Here is an 18,951-nt window from a genome sequence, read left to right on the forward strand (position 1 = left end):
GACCCGCGCCGGCACTGGTCTCTTGAGTTCCTTCAGTATTTATTGATTACTATTTCTACTATTTCAGTGAGGGGGATGTGGCAGGACTATAGGGTAATGGTGGGGAGAGGGTCAGCAGGAAAACATGTGAGCAAAGGTCTCTGTGTCATAAATAAGTTTAAGGAAAGGTGCTGTGCCTGGATGTGCACGTAGGCCAGATTTATGTCTGACTTTACACAAACATCTCAGTGCAGTAAACAGCGGTATTGCCGCCAGCATGTCTCACCTCCAGCCATAAGGCAGTTTTCTCCTATCTCAGTAAATAGAATGTACTATCGGGTTTTACACCGAGACATTCCATTCCCAGGGAGGAGCAGGAGATAGACGCTTTCCTCCTATCTCAACTGCAAAGAGGCCTTCCTCCCTCACTAATCCTCCTTAGCACAGACCCTTTACGGGTGTTGGGCTGGGGGACGGTCAGGTTTTTCCCTTCCCACGAGGCCATATCTCAGGCTGTCTCAGTGGGGGGAAACCTTGGACAACACCCAGGCCTTCTTGGGCAGAGGTCCTTGCGGCCTTCCGCAGTGCAGTGTGTCCCTGGGTACTCGAGACTGGAGAATGGCGATGGCTTTCACCAAGCACACTGCCTGCAAACACATTTTAACACAGCACGTCCTGCACGGCCCTAAACCCATTAAACCTTGAGTCAACACAGCACATGTTTCTGCGAGCACAGGGTTGGGCTAGGGTTACAGATTAACAGCATCTCAAGGCAGAAGAATTTTTCTTAGTACAGAACAAAATGGAGTTTCTTATGTCCACTTCTTTCTACATAGACACAGTAGCAGTCTGATCTCTTTCTTTCCCCTACACTTTCCCTCCACAGGCAAGGTCAGAGCTGCAGATATGAGGTCCAGAGGGCAGGGCTGCCTATGGCAAGCAGTGAGCCTGGCACTGGGGCGGCTCCAGCCTGGGGCCGCTGGTAACCCTCAGCTTTCTGAGGTGGGTGTTTTTGTCCCCAGTGTGCAGACAGAAGATCATTTTATTTTTGTTTTTATTCTGTTGAGACAGGGATCTTGCGGTGTTGGCCAGGCTGGTCTCAATGTGCAGATAGATCAGAAGTTGGGTGACAGAGGTGTCCAGTCATGGGCCCAGCAATCCTTCCACCCTCCCAGAGCGCCGGCCCTGTGCGAGCCTGCCTGGAGCAAAACGACAGTGTAGGGGGGCCAGGCAGCTGTGACAGGGACAGCAGCAGCAGATAACAGTGGGGAGGTGGCCCTCAAGGCCTTCAGACCTAAATGTCAGGGTGAGACCCCCCAGGCAGGGGCTGACTGGGAGCCTTAGTGGCCCCCAGAGCAGGTGCACAAGGAGAGGGGCTTGGAAGGTGCCAGCCTCCCCTCCAGCTGACCTCCCCTGTCCACAGCCCCTGCTCTCCCCGGGGCCCACAGGGGCTGCTTTGGCAGCATCCAGGCAGGAGGCTGCATGACGTTACCAGGCCAGTGTTTGGCCCAGGTTCCTCAGAAATCACACCTGGTTACACATGAACCACTGGGCCTGGAGGGGCTTCAAAGGAGGCCCAGGTCTTTTATCCACAGAACATGACCCGGCTCAGCTGGTCAGGCACAGGACAGACCCCAGGCAGGGCACTGGACTCTATCCTTGTAGTCTGCTCCTCTGCAGAGTGCAGTGGGAGGCAGCATTGCTTCCTCCCATTGCCCTGCCCCTGAGTTCTGCAGAGCCCGAAGAGGAAGCGGGCTGAGGTCAGGAGAGGGACAGGGGCTGACTGGGGATCACAGAGCACATTGGGTAGGAGGCTGTGCTGCTCAGAGGGGAGGGACTGCAGTCACGTGGTCCCTGCCAGGGATTTGGGCACAGCAGCCTCCCCAGTGGGCATCCTTCCTGCCTGTTCCCACCTTTCTTCAAATCAGCCATTGGTTCTCTGAAGCCGGTTTACTGGCTTTCATGCTTAATCAAGAGATAGGGTCTTGCTATGTTGTCCAGGCGGAACTCCAACTCCTGGCCTCAAGCAGTCCTCCCTCTTCAGCCTCCTCAGTGCTGAGCTTTGGGGGTTTATTGGCTTTAAATCCTAATCCCACTTTGACCTCACTGGCTGTGACCTCAGGCAAGTTATTTAACCTCTCTGAGTTTCAGTTTCCCCATCTGTACAGTGTTCCCTCCCTCCTAGGATCCTGGGGAGAAGTCAATGAGATGGCACAGCTGGGCATATACAGCATCAGCTCTTGTTAGGGGAGCCCCAATACAAACTCTGCACAGGGAATCATCAGCTGAGGCAGGGGGGGTTGGTTCTGCTTGAGGACTTAGGCTGGGGACTGGGACAGGCTCAGATGGAGCAGGTGGGCAGGGCTGAGGAGGCTGCCTGGAGGAAGGGGCACTGGAGGAGTTGACCAGCCAGTAATAGACAGAGAGGCAAGAGGGAAGTCGGAACCAAGGGAAACCACCGCCGAGTCACCAAGTCCTACCTTAGGCCCTTATAGGCACCCGGCCCTGACTCCACACCAACCACAGCTGAGAGGCTGGGGAAGAGAAACCCAAGAGAAGTGGAAAGTCAGAATCCCCCAGGGGAGAAATTAGGGGGTGGGTGACTCAGGCGGGTGCATCATCAAGGCAGAGAAGCATCCGCTGGAACACATGTTCGGGAGCTGTGGATGGGGCTGCTTCAACGTTGAGAGCAGAAGGCAGGGAGGCCGTAAGGCAGAAGTAGAGGCAGCTGGTGGCCAGCGTGGTGGCCCCACAGGGACAGGAGCCCGCAGAGAGTGGGAGGCCATGGAAGGCCTCTCACCAGCTTACTCCTGGGGGCTCTCAGCTGCAGCTACGGCAGGGACACAGAGGGGCTGAGGTTGGACCCCTAGGTTTCCATGATGGACCCTGAGAAGCCAATGCAAGGGCCACAAACAGCCTGGCCTGGCCTGCCCCAGAGGCGAGAGAGTTGAGAGTGCTCTACAGGCTGCCAGGGCTCCAGAGGGGAGCTCGCTCTGCAGGAGCCTGGCCACCTCATTTTACCAGGCTGGAGTGGCTGAGTGACTGGGGAGGGTGCCCTAGGGTCATTGCTAACTGGCTTGGGTTCGGGCGCAGGCTAAACCCTAGGCTGGGTGGGGGGGGGTCTCTGTTCCTCTCCAAGCTCTGGTCCTGAGAGCTAAGAGCTGGAGGAAGAAAATCCGTGTCCCCTGCCCCCGCTCCCCTGCACACACACTCCACAGAGGAGCCAGCTGGGAGTGGTGTTGCTGAGACAGAACAGCACTCCCGCTTCCCTGTTCTGCCCATCTTCCAGCAGCACCTCCTCCAGTCTCCTGCTCAGGCTCCTCACCAGACCCAAAAGTGGGCCCAAGTCATCCAGTTCTCATTACGCCTTGGTTCGCAGGAGGGGACACAGGACCCCCACTCCCTCCTAGAAGCAGCTCTGCACTCAGGAGAACGTGCGCCCGTCGGGGGAGGCAGGGCCTGGGCGGAAGGCCCCTTCTGCAGACTTTTCCAGGCCCCCACCTGCTGCACAGAGCTCTGGCTGACCCTAGCCCAAGCCTTTTAGAACCGCCCCTTGACCTGCGATTCCTTTTCTGGAATTCATTTTAGGGCCCAGTCAGGGGTGTTCCCAGAGCAGTCTCCAATAACAAAATGTCTATGGCAAAGTGTCCTCATAGAGGACTGGGCAGTGAGCCACGGGCCAGCCCTCTGGTGAACCCCCAGGGGCTGTCAAAGGGGTCCGGGACAGCAGTGACAGCCAGGCCTTGGCTCCTGCCGCCCTTCAAATGTGCCTGGGTGCGACGGCAACCCGCGGCCGGCGGGGCGGGGGGAACTTTTGTTTGTTTGTTATTATTTGTAGAGATGGTGGGGGCGTCTCACTACGTTTCCCGGGCTGGTCTCGAACTCCAGCTCAGAAGAACCTCCCGCCTCGGCCTCCCAAAGCGCGGGATCACAGGCGAGAGCCACCGCGCCGGCCGGCCGCCATATGGATTTTGTCCAGTCTTTCGATCTTCCAGCGACCAGCAAATGTAAACAGAGCAGCTCACATGAGGGAAGAAGTCGCCCAGGAAACGTCCTCTGGGAGGGGCGGGAAGGGCAGCCTGGCCCTCCCAGAATCCCGTGCGCGGAGCGGGGGGGGGGGGGGGGGGGGAGGGGAGAGGGGAGGGGGAGGTGGGGCGCGACGTCATCAGCGGGCGCGGAGCCGGAAGTGTTGTGGCCGCCGCCGCCGCGGGTCGCGGAGGCACGTGTGGAGCCCCGGCAGCAGGAGCGTCGCAGGTGAGACTCCGCGGGGTCCAGGGTGGCAGGGCGCGGGTGAGGGTGGCCCGGGCCGGGCACGGCGCGCAGGGCCTGTTCCTCCAGCCTCGCATGGGCGGCCCCCGCCGGCCCGGCCTGGCCCCTTGCTGCCTCTGCATCGGCTGGGCGGTGTTTGCGTGGACGGCCAGCTCCGCGTCCCCAGCCCCTTACTGGGGAGCCCTGACTCCTCTGTCATACCCTGCCACCTAGCCCCCGTGGGGGAGACTGGGGCGAGGAATCAAGCCTGGCTTGGAGGTGACCTCATTGACCATTTGCCTCTCCCCCGCCGGTGGACACCTCGCAAAGGCGCTTCCTCATCTCACATCTTGGGAATGGGAGTCAAGCTCCTGGAGAAGGGTGATGGGAGGGTCGGGTCCTCACTCCGGGAATCCTTGGGACCGACCTCCGCCATTGCCAAGCCTCAGTCTTTTCATCTCTGATTTAGGCTCATAGTCCCTGTCTCTTGTCCTAGACCAAGAAAGGCTTCAGAGGCCAGGCCAGAGTGCAGCGCTATTGGGCTCCCTGTCAGGCAGTGGCAGAGGCTGAGGCTGAGCTAGCCACACCCCGCCCATGCCCACTGCTGGGATGTAGGCCTCGAAGCCTTCTACCTAGACCCCAGGCCCTCATCCTGCCTCCTGACTTGCTCATGCCTACACACACCCCTCCCCAGGTCCTTGGCCCTTGCCAGACATTAGCACCATGAGCTTCGTGGCATACGAGGAGCTGATCAAGGAGGGTGACACGGCCATCCTGTCACTGGGCCATGGTGCAATGGTGGCAGTGCGTGTGCAGCGTGGGGCACAGACCCAGACCCGGCATGGTGTCCTGCGGCACTCAGTTGACCTTATCGGCCGCCCCTTCGGCTCCAAGGTGACATGCGGCCGAGGTGGCTGGGTGTATGTGCTGCACCCCACGCCCGAGCTCTGGACGCTGAACCTGCCGCACCGCACGCAGATCCTCTACTCCACAGACATCGCCCTCATCACCATGATGTTGGAGCTTCGGCCCGGCTCTGTGGTCTGTGAGTCTGGTGAGTTCCTCAGGCTGCCTCAGTTTAACTCAGAAATTGACACAAAGGTGGAGGTCAGAGCCTCCAGCCTGCCCTTCCTACAGACAGATGTGGCTCCTCAGTTTCTATTTTCACATCTTTCCGTGATGCTGACAGCAGGGAGTGAAGGTGGAGGCAGGGAAGCCCGTTAGGAGGCTGGTGCTGTAACTGGAGTGAGAGGTGGTGGGAAATGGACCAGGAGGAGCTGGGGAGGACTGGTGCTCTACTGAGGGTCCTGCTGGCCTTGGTGGGGCGTGGCCAGCTTGATGCTTGGCGCTGTCCTAGGTACTGACCGTCAACCTCTAGTCCTCTGCTGATGGTGAAGCAGAGAGAGTTGCCCCTTCTGGAAAGAGGCCAGGGCTACCCCGAGGAGCTCACTGTAGGTGGGGAGCCTTCCCCATCCTCCTCCATGATCAGATCCTCACCTGCTACCAATGAATGTGAGCACCATTGTTAAGTCCAGGGCCTGGGCTGTGGGAACCCCTGCACACATACAGGTGCTGGGGCCGCCCAGTGTGGCAATTGAAGCCAAGATTGGCCCCAGGCGCTGATGCATCTAGGTTGTTGGTGGTGTGTTCCTCACGGGCAGGAGAGCTAGGGTCCAGGTTCACGAAGAGTGCCTAGCACTGCCATGCTGGCTTTCTGAGGGCTTCAGGTCACCGTGTCCCTCCCTGGGGTGTCTGGGTGGGAGGGGTGGAGAGCAGGACCTAGCCAACCCCATCAGCTCCTGCTTCTGTGCATCCTGTGGCGGGTGCTGGCCTCTCCGCCCCTGCCCCAGTCTCGCGAGAGAGCTCAATCAAGCGGCACCTTCTCCTGGCCTCCTCAGATATGCCAGGTCCCCTCCTAGGAACCGTGAACAAGAGAGACCAGGTTCCTGCCCTCGAGGAGGGGGACACAGCCTAGGTGAGCATCTCAGTGCCGCCGGTTGCCGTGAAGCTTGTGAGACGGGGCTGCGTGTCTGAGGGGGACCCAGAGTGGGGTCCCTCCAGCTAGGCCAGGCAGGGAAGACCTCTCTGAGGAGGGGACATTTGAGTTGAACATGATGAGGAGGGACCTACGAAGAGCCAAGGGACAGCTCTGCACCAAGGAGGAGCCGTGCCGAGGCCCTGCAGTTGGAGCATGCTGCCGAGTCAGGCTCAGTGGGGGAGGCAGAGGGGCTGGGAGTGAGGTTGGAGGGGAAGGGAGCTCCACCCCGGAGGCCAACAAGTCTGACTTGCCCCTTAGTGGGAAGGGGGCATGGCCAGGCTTTGCCGAGGGGAGAGGCAGCAGGCTGGGGGCACCCAGGGGAGGGGCTGGACAGGTGGGGAGAGGGGCTGGCCCCTGAAAGGAATGTGGGAGGTGGCAGGACGTGGGACGGGATAGAGGGAGTGGAGGCACCTCCATGGGTCTGGCCCAAGCACTTGCGATGCTCAGCGCTATTTGGGTTCCAGGGATGGGTGGCAAGTGTGCAGTGGCTGCTCTAGCAGGAGTCTCCAGTGGAGGGGCCTGGGGATGGGAGTGGCATCAGGTAGATGGCCCCTGAAGCTGGAGTGGGAGGAGGGATGCAAGCCTTGACCCTTTCCATAAGACAGGAAGTCAAGCAGAGGGGCCATCTTGAGGGAAGCTGGGGAGGGAAGCTGGGGGCAGGTGCGCTGGGGAGGACTGGGGCCATGTGGCTGGTGGCCAGGCCCTGCGTCCTGAGTCCAACCAGGCCAGGGCAGAGCCCCAGCCCCTGTGTGGTGGGGGCAGGTTTGGGCAGGCTTGGTGGGGGTGGGCTGTCTCAAGGGGACCAAGGAGCTTCTGGGGAGAGGTGGGCATGAGGACCGGCAGAGTGGGCCACTGTTGACGGGGATTGAGGAAGTGATTGGCCATGCATGGAATAAGACAGGGCTGAGTGATGGGATGGCCTCCCTGTCCCCCTTGCACAGATTTCCCCGGAGGCTCCAGGCAGCTGGGCTTCTCTCATTCCCTATACCTGCGCTAGGCAGGATAGGGCAGGGTTGCCACTGGCCTCGCCTGTGCCCACAACAGACAGCACGGCATACACAACCTGTCAACCCCAGCTCACCCCTAGACAGGGTGCCCAACCCAGGGCTAGCCTGGGGCTTTAGGCAGCCAGGACCACACAGCCCTGGAGTGACGCCCACCTGTAGCCCGGGGTCCTCCCGAACCCTGTGTGGGTCTCCAGGGTGAGGTAGGGGTTGTTTCCTGGGAGGCTGTGGGTCCCGAGCAGTCCCAGCTGATGCCTTGCCTATCCCTTCTTGTCCAGGCACCGGCAGTGGCTCTGTGTCCCACGCCATCATCCGCACCATTGCACCCACGGGTCACCTGCACACGGTGGAGTTCCACCAGCAGCGGGCAGAGAAGGCCCGGGAGGAGTTCCAGGAGCACCGTGTGGGCCGCTGGGTGACTGTGCGCACCCAGGACGTGTGCCGCAGTGGCTTTGGCGTGAGCCACGTGGCTGACGCCGTCTTCCTGGACATCCCGTCACCCTGGGAGGCCGTGGGCCACGCCTGGGACGCCCTCAAGGTCGAAGGTGCATCAGGGGTTCCGGGAGAGGTACAGCCTGGGTGAGGGTGGGGCAAGGGTGCAGGACTGAGCTCCTGGGATCTCAAAGGGGTCCAGAGACCAAGCCACACCATGGCAGTGGCCAGGCCAGGGCCCCACTTTGGCCTGAGGTGAGGAGTGGGTCAGGCTGGCCAGGGGAGGCAGAGCTGGGGAGGATGGTCCCCGGCTGGGCCCTGCTGCTGGTCTCTGGCCTCTCCCAACCCCCCGATGGAGGAAGGTGGCAGCGCCACCCAAGTGCAGGGCAGGCCCGGCCGGAGGGGTCTGGAGTCCCCTCCCTGCTGTTTCCCAAAGTTTCTTCTCCCCCAGGCTCTGGAGCCCAGGGAGCTGGCCCCTTTTAGGGAAGATGCTGGGTGCGGAGGCGGGGCAGCCCTGGGGAAGGTTGGGCCTCAAGCCAGGGAGGTGGCTGGGAGGCCTAGGGTTTTTCCCTTTTCTGGAGAAGGAGCGGCTCAGGCAGCAGGGGCCCCTTCCTTCTTCCCAGCTGAGAGTTGCATTCTGAGAGGGTTGGAGGGTGGGGGTGCTGGGTGCCCCACCCCACCTCAAAGATGAGGCCTGGTGCGAATAGCAAGGCTGTGGCCGGGGGTCCCCTGCTGGCTCCAGCCCAGCCCTGACTCCTGGGTCCTGGTCTCTGCTGAGGCGGGTAGCTGTGGGGATCTCCACACCCTGCCTCCTAGGCTCCCTGCTCTGGGGACACTTCTGGGCCTGGACCATAGTCCCAGGGAGGCCGAACCCGGCAGAGCCTCCCCTGGGGCCTCCCTGCTGCCTTTGTGACTCCTTCCTCCAGAGTGGCTCAGGGAACCCGCGCCTGCCTCTGGGATCTGTCCCTTTCCCTGCGAGCTCCCCCTTCTGGGTCCAAAGGCTCCTGGCTCATTCATGGGCCCGGCATCTCCTGCTGGCCATGGGAGCCCGCTGGGGAGGGTGCGGCGTGCTCAGTCTCTGTGCCCTGTCTAGGCTGTTGTCACACAGAAGGTGCCTCCTCTAACCCCGAACCTCCTGACGGCCCCATGTTAGGATACAGCTGAGGGGACCAAGCCTCAGGGACGTTTGAGGACACTTGCCTGGGCCACATACCTCTATCCGGCCCTGGCTTCCCCAGGTCCTCCCTGCCAGGACAGGGACCCGGGCTGGGTTCTAATTCACTGCGGGCCAGGCCGAGTGAAGCCCGTGGCTGCCCTGGTGGGAGGCGGCAGGGAGGGGCTGTCATGCTCCGGCTCTGCTTCGAGTAGGCGCCTCCTGTTCCCGGGAGCAGCGACAGCCTCTAATTTCCTGTGACAGCAGCGGCCCCCGCACCGCCCCGCGCTGCCATGCTGTCAGAGCTGCTCCGGGCCCAGAGCTCTAGCAGCCCTGTGGAAGGCAGGAGAGCAGTGCCCGCTGTGGGCCAAGTGAGACGATGGCAGCATGGACTTGACCCGGTGCCTGGCACATGGGAGGGCCTGGCATGGCTAAGCTGGGTGACATGAACAGCGGCGCCAGGCCCCATGGGGGGCTGTCAGTTGAGGGCCAGGCCCCTCTGCCCTGCAGTCCCAGCTCTCTGGAGAGCTTGCAGTCTGTGTTGGGGCTGTCTTAGGCTGGCCTCAGACACTAGGGTGGGAGTCCAGGGATGCTAGGGCCAGACGGGCCAGGCTCTGCCACCCCTGCCCTCTGACCCTCGGGTCCTGTTTCCCACAGGCGGGCGCTTCTGCTCCTTCTCGCCGTGCATCGAGCAGGTGCAACGCACGTGCCAGGCGCTGGCAGCGCGTGGCTTCTCAGAGCTGAGCACCCTGGAGGTGCTGCCACAGGTCTACAACGTGCGCACTGTCAGCCTGCCACCGCCCGACCTGGGCACAGGCACAGATGGCCCTGCCGGCTCCGACACCAGCCCCTTCCGCAGCGGCACGCCCATGAAGGAGGCCGTAGGCCACACCGGCTACCTGACCTTCGCCACCAAGACCCCAGGCTAGGGGGCCGCCGCCCAGGGCACCAGGGAGCTGGGAGCACCGAAGGGCTGGGCAGGGAGGCCAGAGGCACCTTATATGGTCAGCGATGCCTGCCAGACACAGACGGTGGGGTGGGGCTTGGGGGCCTCCTGGGTGGCCAGAGTGGGACAGCAGGAAGGGCGGCTGTGACGGAGGAGCAGTGCTGGGGCTGGGCCTCAGCCATTCCTGTCCAGCCCTGCGGCCCATCCCAGCTGCTGTTTGTTGCCAATATGAAGTATCCACTGCCACAGGCTCCCCTGGGTGTTGAAGCCAAAGGGTGCAGGTGGGGGAGTCTGACCCCCTCCCAGGTGGGCCTAAGCAGGAAGGGGGTGGAGGAGGGAGGGGGCATTGTCCCTGAGGCCACGCTGCATCTGACCCCTGGGCCCCCACGGCCCTGGCTGCCCCACGGGCCTGAGACCATCTCGTGCTTCTCCAGTCCCCAGGCCGAGGCTCCAGCCTTGGCCAGAAGCTGGGGTGAGCTGACCCAGAATCCCTGCCCTGCTCTCCCCAGCGCTAGGAGACCAGGCCAGCCCAGGAACCAGGGAGGTGACCCTGCTCTCTGGCCTCCAGGCTGATGTCACAGCACTGAGCTCAGCCCAGGCCTGCGTCCACTCATGTCCAAGAGGCGGGGCATCCCCCACCCAGCCAGAGCCCCTGACACGGGCTGCACTCGCTGAGGCCAGGCAGCGCTGTGGAGAGGAGCGGCAGAGTGGGTTGTCTGCCGCAGGCAACCAGGCAAGTGTGTCGGGGCTGGGGTGTGAATGCCAGCCTGTGAGTCCCGGAACTATGTGGGTGCCCCTACCCCTCACAGAAGCCAAGGGCATGGAGGAGGTCCCTCCACGGTGACAACGGTGTGGGGTGGGGGAGGTGCATCTAGGACACCACCCAGGGACAGTGCCTATGTGATCACCTCTTAAAGGCTAAGCTTAGGGGCATTTCCCAAAGTGGGGACAGAGGGTAGGACGCCCAGGCTGGGGGTTCTCCTCGCCCGCCCTGGTGTCTGACAGCCTCAAAGAAGGAGCAGTGCCTGTGTCAGCCATGGGGCCTTTGGAGCTGCCGCTGGTGCCTAGGGGGCCTGGGTTTCTGCCCAGGCAGCCAGTGGCTGTTGGGACGCTCTGTTTCCCCTGTGCTGGGGGCCTTGAGTGCTGTGCTAGCAGGGGCCTGGCCCCAAGTGTGAGTGATGAGCAGTAAACGTGCTGTCCCCCTCTGTTCTGAGTGATCCCTAGCAGCCAAGGCCACCCCCAGCTGCTGTCTAGGCCAGCCCTACCTGCGCTCTGCCCCTGGTCCCTGCTCCTCCCTGTCCTGGTTTGGCATGATAGGCGCTCCAGTCTCCAGGACAAAGGGGCAAATGTGTGGCCACCCCCATCTGGCTGCAGAAAAGGCCACTCCTTCCTGGGGTTGGGGTGGTGCAGGAGTGCTGGGCCTTCTTCCACAGCCCTGGGCTGGAATTCAGTGTGGCTGCCTGGGTTACTTGTATGTGCCCCTGAAGGAAGGGTCCACCCCAGGCCGCCTGGTCCCTGCGAAGTGTCACACTGTGGGTCACCAGGGGCTGTGGCTAATGTGGTCCGGGAGGCCCGTGTCCCTGAGAGTTGCTCAGCCCGGCTCCGAGGGCTTGTCCTCTCCTTCCAGGACCCAGCTTCCCTTCTAACCTTGTTACTCACCTGGTGCACAGAGGAGGGGCCCCCAGTCAGGTTCAACATGGAAGTGGGTGACCCTAATGCCAGGAGCTTTGGGCTCAGGCCGTCCCTGGGGTGTCATGAACTGGGTGGCGCACAGCCCTGAGATCTCAGTTCCCCCAAGCCTGCCCTGCCCCTCCTGGCCACAGAGAAGGCCTGCATGGTGTCTGACGGGTGGACACCGGGAGGTGTTTCTTTGAGGCGCAGCTCCATGGTTTATAGGACACATAGGCCTCAGGCACTGTAGGGTCCAGGTTGTGCCCATTTTCCAGCCGGGGCTGGTTGCCCAGGTGGCAGCCCTGGGTGAGTCGCCAGGGTCCGCACATGGAGAGCGGGAGGTCCCAGCCCACCCTTAGTTGTCACATGGGACAGAGTCGCTGTCTCAATCCCCTCGGCCCTGCTGCTCTGCCCTGCACACAGGCCCCCATGATGACCTTGAGCCTCCAGGCATCCACCCCCACCGTATGGCCCTCTAGACCCAGCTGGGCCTCACCCCACTCCCTCAGCTTGGATCCTCACCTGGCCTGGAGCCAGCATTAAACTCCTGTATGTCCTTCAAGACCCCTTCAAATGTCCTTTTCTCAGCATGCTTCCCCAGACATCTAATGCCCAGGCGGGAGAGTCCTGCACACCATGTCCCGAAGGAGTCCCCAAGCAGAGGAGCAGAAGGCAAGCAGCGCCCCAGTTCTGTGATGGGGAGCCTGACTTTCAGAGGTAGGGCTGGGCCCATGGCCGTGAGTGACCGATGAGCAGGCCCGGATGGTCAGCTCGAGTCAGCAGCACGGGCTCATCATGGGGCAAGGATTCACCAGAAACGTCCTGCCTGGCCCAGTGTGTACTCGCCTGGGGCCCTCAGATTTTCCCTGGAAATTCCTCCCACTCACCCTGCTGTCCTGCACTGAGACAGTGGCACATGACTCCCAGCTGCCCAAGCCCTGGAAGGTCCCAGACCCTGGCCCTGACTCAACTGCTTGGAGGGTCCCAGTCCTGGGTACTGCCCTAGAGCCGAGATTAGAGTACCCCTCCCTCAGGAAGCCCCGGGGTGTCAGCTGCTCCTGGGCCTCACTCTGCCCCACCCATGCCTGCCTCAGGGCCCAGCCCCTCACCCAAGAGCCCCAGAGGCATGGGCCCAACCTGGGCTGCATGGGTGGGGACCAGGGCAGGGTTTCTGGGTGGGTGGAGGGCAGCAGGCCAGTGGGGGCACACCCTGTCTAGTAGAATGTGATGAGGCAGGGTTGCCCCTGAGGGCCCAAGAGGCCCTCACCCCTGCAGTCTAGGTCTGGGGCTGTCCCCTCCACTCCCTCTTCTCTGCCTCCATTGCAGCTTTGCTCTCTCCACCCACCACCTCTGGGCCAGAAGATGGAGGATAGGTGGGCTGCCAGGGGACCCGAGTTCCCCAACAGTCCACTGCACAGGTAGGGAAACTGAGGCACAGACATGCAACTCCGGAATCCTGGCCATAAGGGGTTCCCCAGTGCATGACCCTAGAGGGCAGAGAGTTTTCAGGCAGAGTCCTGGAAGATTCCTCAGAAAAGGAGACACCTGTGCAGGTGGACATTGGAGAAGGGTGGGCAAGTCATGCAGGGGGGTGGGAGGTGCCCCAGAAGCAGTGGGTGGAGAGGGTGCACCTCCAGCCTCTGGGCTGGCAAGTGCCATTTCCAAAGCTGCTCTAAGCAGGGTGGGCACTGGACTCAGTGCCCCCACAGCCCCGGGGCTGTTGGGCTCGCATGCCAGCCTGGAGGGGCCTTGAGCAAGAGGGTCCCCAGAGAGGGGCCTGGCTCCTGATGCCCTCAGGAGGGAGTGAGCAACTGCCGGGTCTCGCGCCCTGTCCTCACCAGCCACAGAGGGTGGGCGCTGTCATCAGTATGCGTGGGTTGAGTGCCTCCCACGTGCCAGCCCCTGCCCATTCAGGACTCCCAGGCCTGCCCTTCGGGGCTCCCAGGAGCCAGACCCAGATCTGGGCACACAGTGCAGAGTGAGCTGTGGCTGCGGGAGCGGTGGTGGCCTGGACCCTGGGTCGGTGGAGTGGGTCTGGGTCGGTGTGGAGTGGGGGAGTGGACGGGTCTTTCTGTCTCAGGAGCTCTGCGCACTGCCCGCTCCTGGACACTGGAACTTAGCCTCGAGAGAAGTCGCTTCCCGAGGTGGCCAGCGGGTTGGCAGCAGACAGGCTGGGTGCCGGGTGTGTGGACCCCGGAGCCAGAGGGTTGGGCCCTGCCCCCGGTGGGTCATCAGTGAACAAGGAGGGGCACAGTGGGACCAGCCTGCTGCCCTGCCCCAGCAGTGGCCTTGCCAGCCCATGGGCCCTCCCCACGCGGAGCCCCTGTGCCCAAGGGAGCCTGCGTGGCCCAGCCCGGTAGCCAGGACGAGGGCGTTTCAAAGTCAGGCCGCCTCCAAAGCAGTGGCATTGGTGGAAGGGAATAACTTGCTCCCACCAGGCTGAGAATAGCTCAGAATTGGGTCACGCTCACCGAGATCTCCGGTCACAGCCTCCAGCCTTTGACAATAATCAGCTTTCTCCCCGACATCTGTCCCTTCAAAGAGGGGGCAGGCCAGTGCAGGCACTTCTAGAAGCAGCAAAGCAGAGGGGACGGGAGTGGGGAGGGGTGTCCTCACCTCCTGGCCCCCCATGGCAGGCCCCCTCCCTCCCTCACGCCCACCCCATGCTCCCTTCCGTGCCTCAGGTCCCACCAGCTTCCCGCGCAGGGCCAGGTAGGGGAGCAAAGCACGGCAGTGCCCCCTGACAGATGAGGACACCAGCTAGGGGCTGCGGGGAGGGTGGCGCCTGTGCCTGGCCCTCCAGTGTTCTGCCACCCATGCCCCTCAGCTCCTGAGACTTAGGAGCCTGCATGCCACTGCCCCAAGCCGCCCTCCTCTCGCCCCTCCCGGTCTGTCCTGGGCTCTTCTAACGTGGTTGAAGGGCATGGGTCAGAGCAGGCCGTCCTGCTCCACCAGGCTTTTGGGGGCTTGTTTCCCCCAGCCCGGGACTTCACCCCGTGTCTTGTTTCCTATCCATTTTCCCGTGTCGGGCCCTCCTCATCCCAGAGCAGCCTTGAGAGGGCTGAGGTGGGTGGTGTCACAGGCCCTCAGAGCCTGCATCTGTGCTGTCACCTGCGTATGCTGCCACCAGGTGGGTGCTGAAGCCATCCTCGTAGCAGCATAGTAGGTGCCTCCTGCAAAGAGAGATAGATATGCCTACCACATGCCAGGCACACTGATTTTGGTTCTTTAATCTTTTTTTTGGAGACCGTCTTGCTTTGTCGCCCAGGCTGGAGTGCAGTAGCGCGATCTCGGCTCACTGCAAGCTCCGCCTCACGGGTTCACGCCATTCTCCTGCCTCAGCCTCCCGAGTAGCTGGGACTACAGGTATCCGCCACCTCGCCTGGCTAATTTTTTTTTTTTTTTTTTTTTGTATTTTTAGTAGAGACGGGGTTTCACCGTGTTAGCCAGGATGGTCTTGATCTCCTGACCTCAAGATCCGCCCACCTCGGCCTCCCAAAGTGCTGGGATTACAGGCGTGAGCCACCGCGCCCGGCTGGTTCTTTACTTTAAAAACCCACAAGGCAGTTCTTCTCGTGTTCTAGGTGACGACACCATTGCTAAACTTTAGCCACAGGTATGTTCCTGAAGTGCCCGTGACACTAAGCATCTCAAGATGTGGCCCCTGGACCGGCTGGTCAGCGTCGTCCCCACCCCACCCCTGCTGAGCCGAAACTCCAAGGCAGGGCCCAGGGGGCCCCCTTTCCCCAAGCCTCCAGGTGCTCTGGTACTCAAATTTGAGAATCACTGCTGGAAGACCCGGGAGTCTCGCAAACATTTCTTTTCATTTCTTAAATAAAACCCCCCTTTATTAACTGAAGCGGCAGCTCTCTGGCAGCTTCCTGCAAGCAGCTGGTTGATCCTCTGAGGCTGCACTGTCAGTTGCAGCTCAGTTTCACCCGGTGTGGCTGGACTGTCTGCTTCTGAGCCCCAGACCCTGTCGCTCCCTGCTGCTCCCCTGTGAATGCCCTCGTGCTCCCAGAGAGAAACTGAGGCAGCAACAGCCGGTCGCTGTGTGCAGACCCCGCTGGGCTCCAGTTTGAATAAACCAAATGTCTTTTACAAAATAGGACAGTTGGGAAGTTTGAAGCTTGAGTGGCCGTTTTGTGAGTTTCAGGAGTGGCCACATTTGCGGGCATGCTGACAAAGTGCTGGGGAATGACAGGGTGGCTGAGATCCAACTCTGAATAACAGGGTTGGGGAGGAAGGGGAGTAGACCTCAAACCAGGCTGGCCACAGACTCCTGGGAGCTGCGTACAGGATTCTTCACACGATTCTCCTGGTGCATTTCTTTTGACAATTTCCAAAAGTTTTTATTTTTAAAAAAAGGAGACTGGGTGTGGTGGCTCATGCCTGAGGCCAAGATGGGAGGATCGCTTGAGCCCAGCCTGGGCAACACAGGGAAAACCCTGTCTCTACAAATAATTAAAAAATAAAAAAAGGAAAGATGCCCCAGGCCAGTGGCCGGCACTGGTAGCTGGCAGGACCCAGCCTGTCACCCAGGGTGCTGGCAAGGCACACGCAGGCTGAATGCGGTCCGGGGCCTGGCCCCTGCCTGGAAGCCCTGGGCCTGCAGAGACACGGGCCCTGCGGAGGAATGCCGGGCCAGCTGTGGGTGGGGGGCTGGCCATGGATGGGGTGGGGACAGTGGGGGCGACAGGCTTGTTGCTAAGCAACAGGCACAATAGACATTCTGGGTGCCAGGCAACAGGGAAGCAGACGCTTCTTGGCGGGGAAACCCTGAGGGGCCCAGGCCACACTTGTCCCTCAGCAATGTGGCGTGCACCCCTACCCTCAGGCCATTGAGGCTCACTGGCTGCCTGGCCCCTCAGGGTGAAGGGCAGCCACCCTCCTGGTGGGGCTTCAACACTCCCTGATGCCAGCCCCCACCCAGCTGAGGACCTGGTCGGAGGGTGCCTCGATGGCTCCTGCAGCCCCGAGCCCTGGCCTGCTCACCTCCTCGTGGCCTCTGTCTCGGGCCGCCTGCACTCCCCGCCTCTCCTGCCTCTGACTGTGCCTGCCTGGCTGGTGCCCCCAGGTGTAGGCGGGCCCTCATGGGGTTCAGAACAGGGCTTGGAGTTCTGGTGGAGCCTCCATCCCCTGCCACCCCTTCCTGGCCCCAGACTCAGTAGCCCCCAGCCCTGCCAGCCAGGCTCTGCCAGAGCCACACTGCAGGGCCCCTGGCCCCTGTGGCTGTCCCTGTCCAGTGGCCTCTGGAGGGTGTGTGCCACTCCCTTCAGGCTCCACATCCTCCCTCTCCGTGGATGGCCCTGCTAAGGAGCTCTGGGCCCAGCTGGTGGCCAGGAGGAGGGAGGCTAGGAGGTCGCCGTGCCTGGTGGCCTTCCCCACCTCACAGACGGTTCCTGAGCTTCTGGGCACAGCGGCCAGCCCTTGCCCTCCCCCAACGCACGCCCTCCGTCCCTCTGCCTCAGCCCCTGCCTCTTGACCCAGCCCTGAGGGTAGAGGTCAGACCCCGGCTGCTGTCTGCAGTGGCACCCAGGGTCCTGGCTAAAGCACACATTCCGTGTGGGCCAAGAGTGTACACGGTTCCTTTCCGTCCTGGGTGGGCCAGGCGCACAGTAGGTGCTCCGTGAACACACAGTGGAACCCGCCGGGCAGTGCTGCCACCCTCCCGTGGTCTCGGCCCCCGCTGCTCTGTTTGCATGGCTTTTGCCACTCTGGTCTCTGCCACCCGGTCCTCGCTGGCCTCACTGGGCCCTTTGCCCCACACCAGGAGGTATCCAGTGCCCTCCATGGGGAGGGACACCTCCTTTGTGCTCTGCCTGGGGAAGGCAGGGAGGCTGGGGCAGGGGCGGGTCCCAGCCCTACCACCCTGGGCGGGGCTTTGGCCAAAGGCCTTGCCGTCTCTGAGCCTCAGTCCCCTGCCCGTCCCAGGGGTACCCTCAGGAGCTCCCGAACTGGGCTCATGGGAGTCTCCTTGAGGCTGGCATTGGAAGTGCCCAGGAGTGCCCCAGGCCTGCCAGCCCCTCATTCCACCGCGTGCACGCCAGGGAGGCGTGGTTTTAGCAGCTGGTCCACATGTCTGGATGGTTGCCCCAGAGCCCCCATCACCAGGGTCACACTGCCCAGGCAGCTCGTAACACCTCAGGTTCCCCACCCCTTCCTGCAGCTGTCGTCCCCACCCCCAGAAGCTTGCCTGCCTCTCCTGGGGACCCGGGCAGACAGCTGGACACAGCCCCTCCCCCTCTGGAGGGGCTGCCCCTCAACAGGTGTTGCCACTTGATCAGGAGCAAAGTCAGGGTTGGGGTTGCTCCTGCTGCTCCCCCGCTCTGTGCCCCCCCTGGGATGGAAGCCCAGGCTCCTCCAAGGCTGAGCTGGGGCCCCTCAGCGTCTCTCCTGGGGACAAAGAGGCAGCTGCCAGCAGGGCGGGGCAGGGAGGGCGGCCTTTGTGTGCGCCAGGCCCCTCCTGGTGACCTCACCACCGGCCGGAGAAGGGCCCTTTCTTCCCAAAGGCAGCCGTTGGGAATCCGCCTGGGGACAAAGCCGCTGCCAGGCAGGGGACCAGCGAGTGGCTGGCTCCCCTCGTAGCATAAATTAGGGGGGGCCAAGGTGGGGGAGGGGACGGCAACTACTCTGACCCTGGGAGACGGTCACTTGGTGCAAACAGATAACCAAGCCCCCAACTTACACATGGGGTGCATGGGGCCGCCCCTTCAAGTTTTATTCATTCATTCGGCCCATTCCTTCATTCTGCAGATGGCTGCTGGGCGCTGGCCCAGGCAGGCCCTGTGAGGGCCCTGGACACAGAGGGGATGCATCTGATGGATGAGGGAGCAGTTGGTGAGGGGCGGGGGTGCCCAGTCTGGAGGGGGACCTAGGACAGACGAGTCAGAGCTGCCCAGAAGCCCCAGGGCCTGGGTTGGGGCAGGCGGGAAGATCCCTGCTGAGCATGGTCACCTAGCAGGTCACCCAGCAGGGCAGCGGCCACAGCCGCCAAGCCCAAGTACACGCAGCAGGCCACCCCAGGCCTCCAGGAGAGCTCAGGAAAATATTTGATTTTCAATGCGTGGTGTTGAGTGACACCCACCCCCCATGTGTGGCCAAGGGCTTCCCGTCCCCAGGGTCCAGGTGACCCACAAAGTGTCCTCACAGCCTTGTTGGCCCTCGGCCTGGCTTCCCAGCCCCCCGCAGGACACTGTTCCCCGCCCCCACCTCCCTGTACCCTGTCTTGAGAACTAGGGCCTGGTGGCCCAGGGTGGCCAATGCAGAGAGCAGTGTGGCCAGCAGAGAGAGACAGGTGGCCTGAGAGTCCCACAGATGTCCACTGCTACTCAGGCCCAGCTCCCAAGGCCTGTTCCTCTGCCTCCCAGGCACTGGGCACGTGCTCCATCCCCAAGGCACTGAGCACATCAGGCCAGACCAGGTGGGCTTCCTGCAGGAGGAGGCAGCAGGCCCAGGTCAGGCTGGGTCCGGGAGGCAG

At 62.3% G+C, this 18,951-nt stretch overlaps 1 protein-coding gene across 2 annotated transcripts; it reads left to right on the forward strand.

Moving 5' to 3' along the window:
• Positions 1-4,136: 4,136 nt before the first annotated feature.
• Positions 4,137-17,644, forward strand: TRMT61A (tRNA methyltransferase 61A). 2 transcript variants are annotated; one of them, XR_010130834.1, is made up of 7 exons: positions 4,151-4,233; positions 4,922-5,281; positions 7,548-7,814; positions 9,512-10,533; positions 12,060-12,188; positions 12,798-12,889; positions 14,893-17,644. XR_010130834.1 is itself a non-coding variant. In XM_004055746.5 (4 exons), exons 2-4 carry the CDS (start codon positions 4,951-4,953, stop codon positions 9,781-9,783), a joined length of 870 nt encoding a protein of 289 aa, XP_004055794.1. In that variant the 5' UTR covers positions 4,137-4,233; positions 4,922-4,950; the 3' UTR covers positions 9,784-12,033. The 2 variants fall into 2 exon arrangements, 1 of the variants encoding a protein (XP_004055794.1); XM_004055746.5 differs by lacking the exons at positions 12,060-12,188; positions 12,798-12,889; positions 14,893-17,644 and having other exon boundaries at positions 4,137-4,233; positions 9,512-12,033.
• Positions 17,645-18,951: the final 1,307 nt, after the last annotated feature.

This window comes from Gorilla gorilla, chromosome 15 (genome assembly GCF_029281585.2).
Source record: "Gorilla gorilla gorilla isolate KB3781 chromosome 15, NHGRI_mGorGor1-v2.1_pri, whole genome shotgun sequence".
Classification (NCBI taxonomy): Eukaryota; Metazoa; Chordata; class Mammalia; order Primates; family Hominidae; genus Gorilla; species Gorilla gorilla.

What these genes read in the sequence shown, in the direction of transcription:
- TRMT61A (XM_004055746.5), top strand. Translation starts at nt 4,951, where the DNA reads ATGAGCTTCGTGGCATACGAGGAGCTGATCAAGGAGGGTGACACGGCC. An exon ending in CTCTGTGGTCTGTGAGTCTG is followed by an intron (nt 5,282 to 7,547) that starts GTGAGTTCCTCA and finishes CTTCTTGTCCAG; the next exon opens with GCACCGGCAGTGGCTCTGTG. An exon ending in GGACGCCCTCAAGGTCGAAG is followed by an intron (nt 7,815 to 9,511) that starts GTGCATCAGGGG and finishes TGTTTCCCACAG; the next exon opens with GCGGGCGCTTCTGCTCCTTC.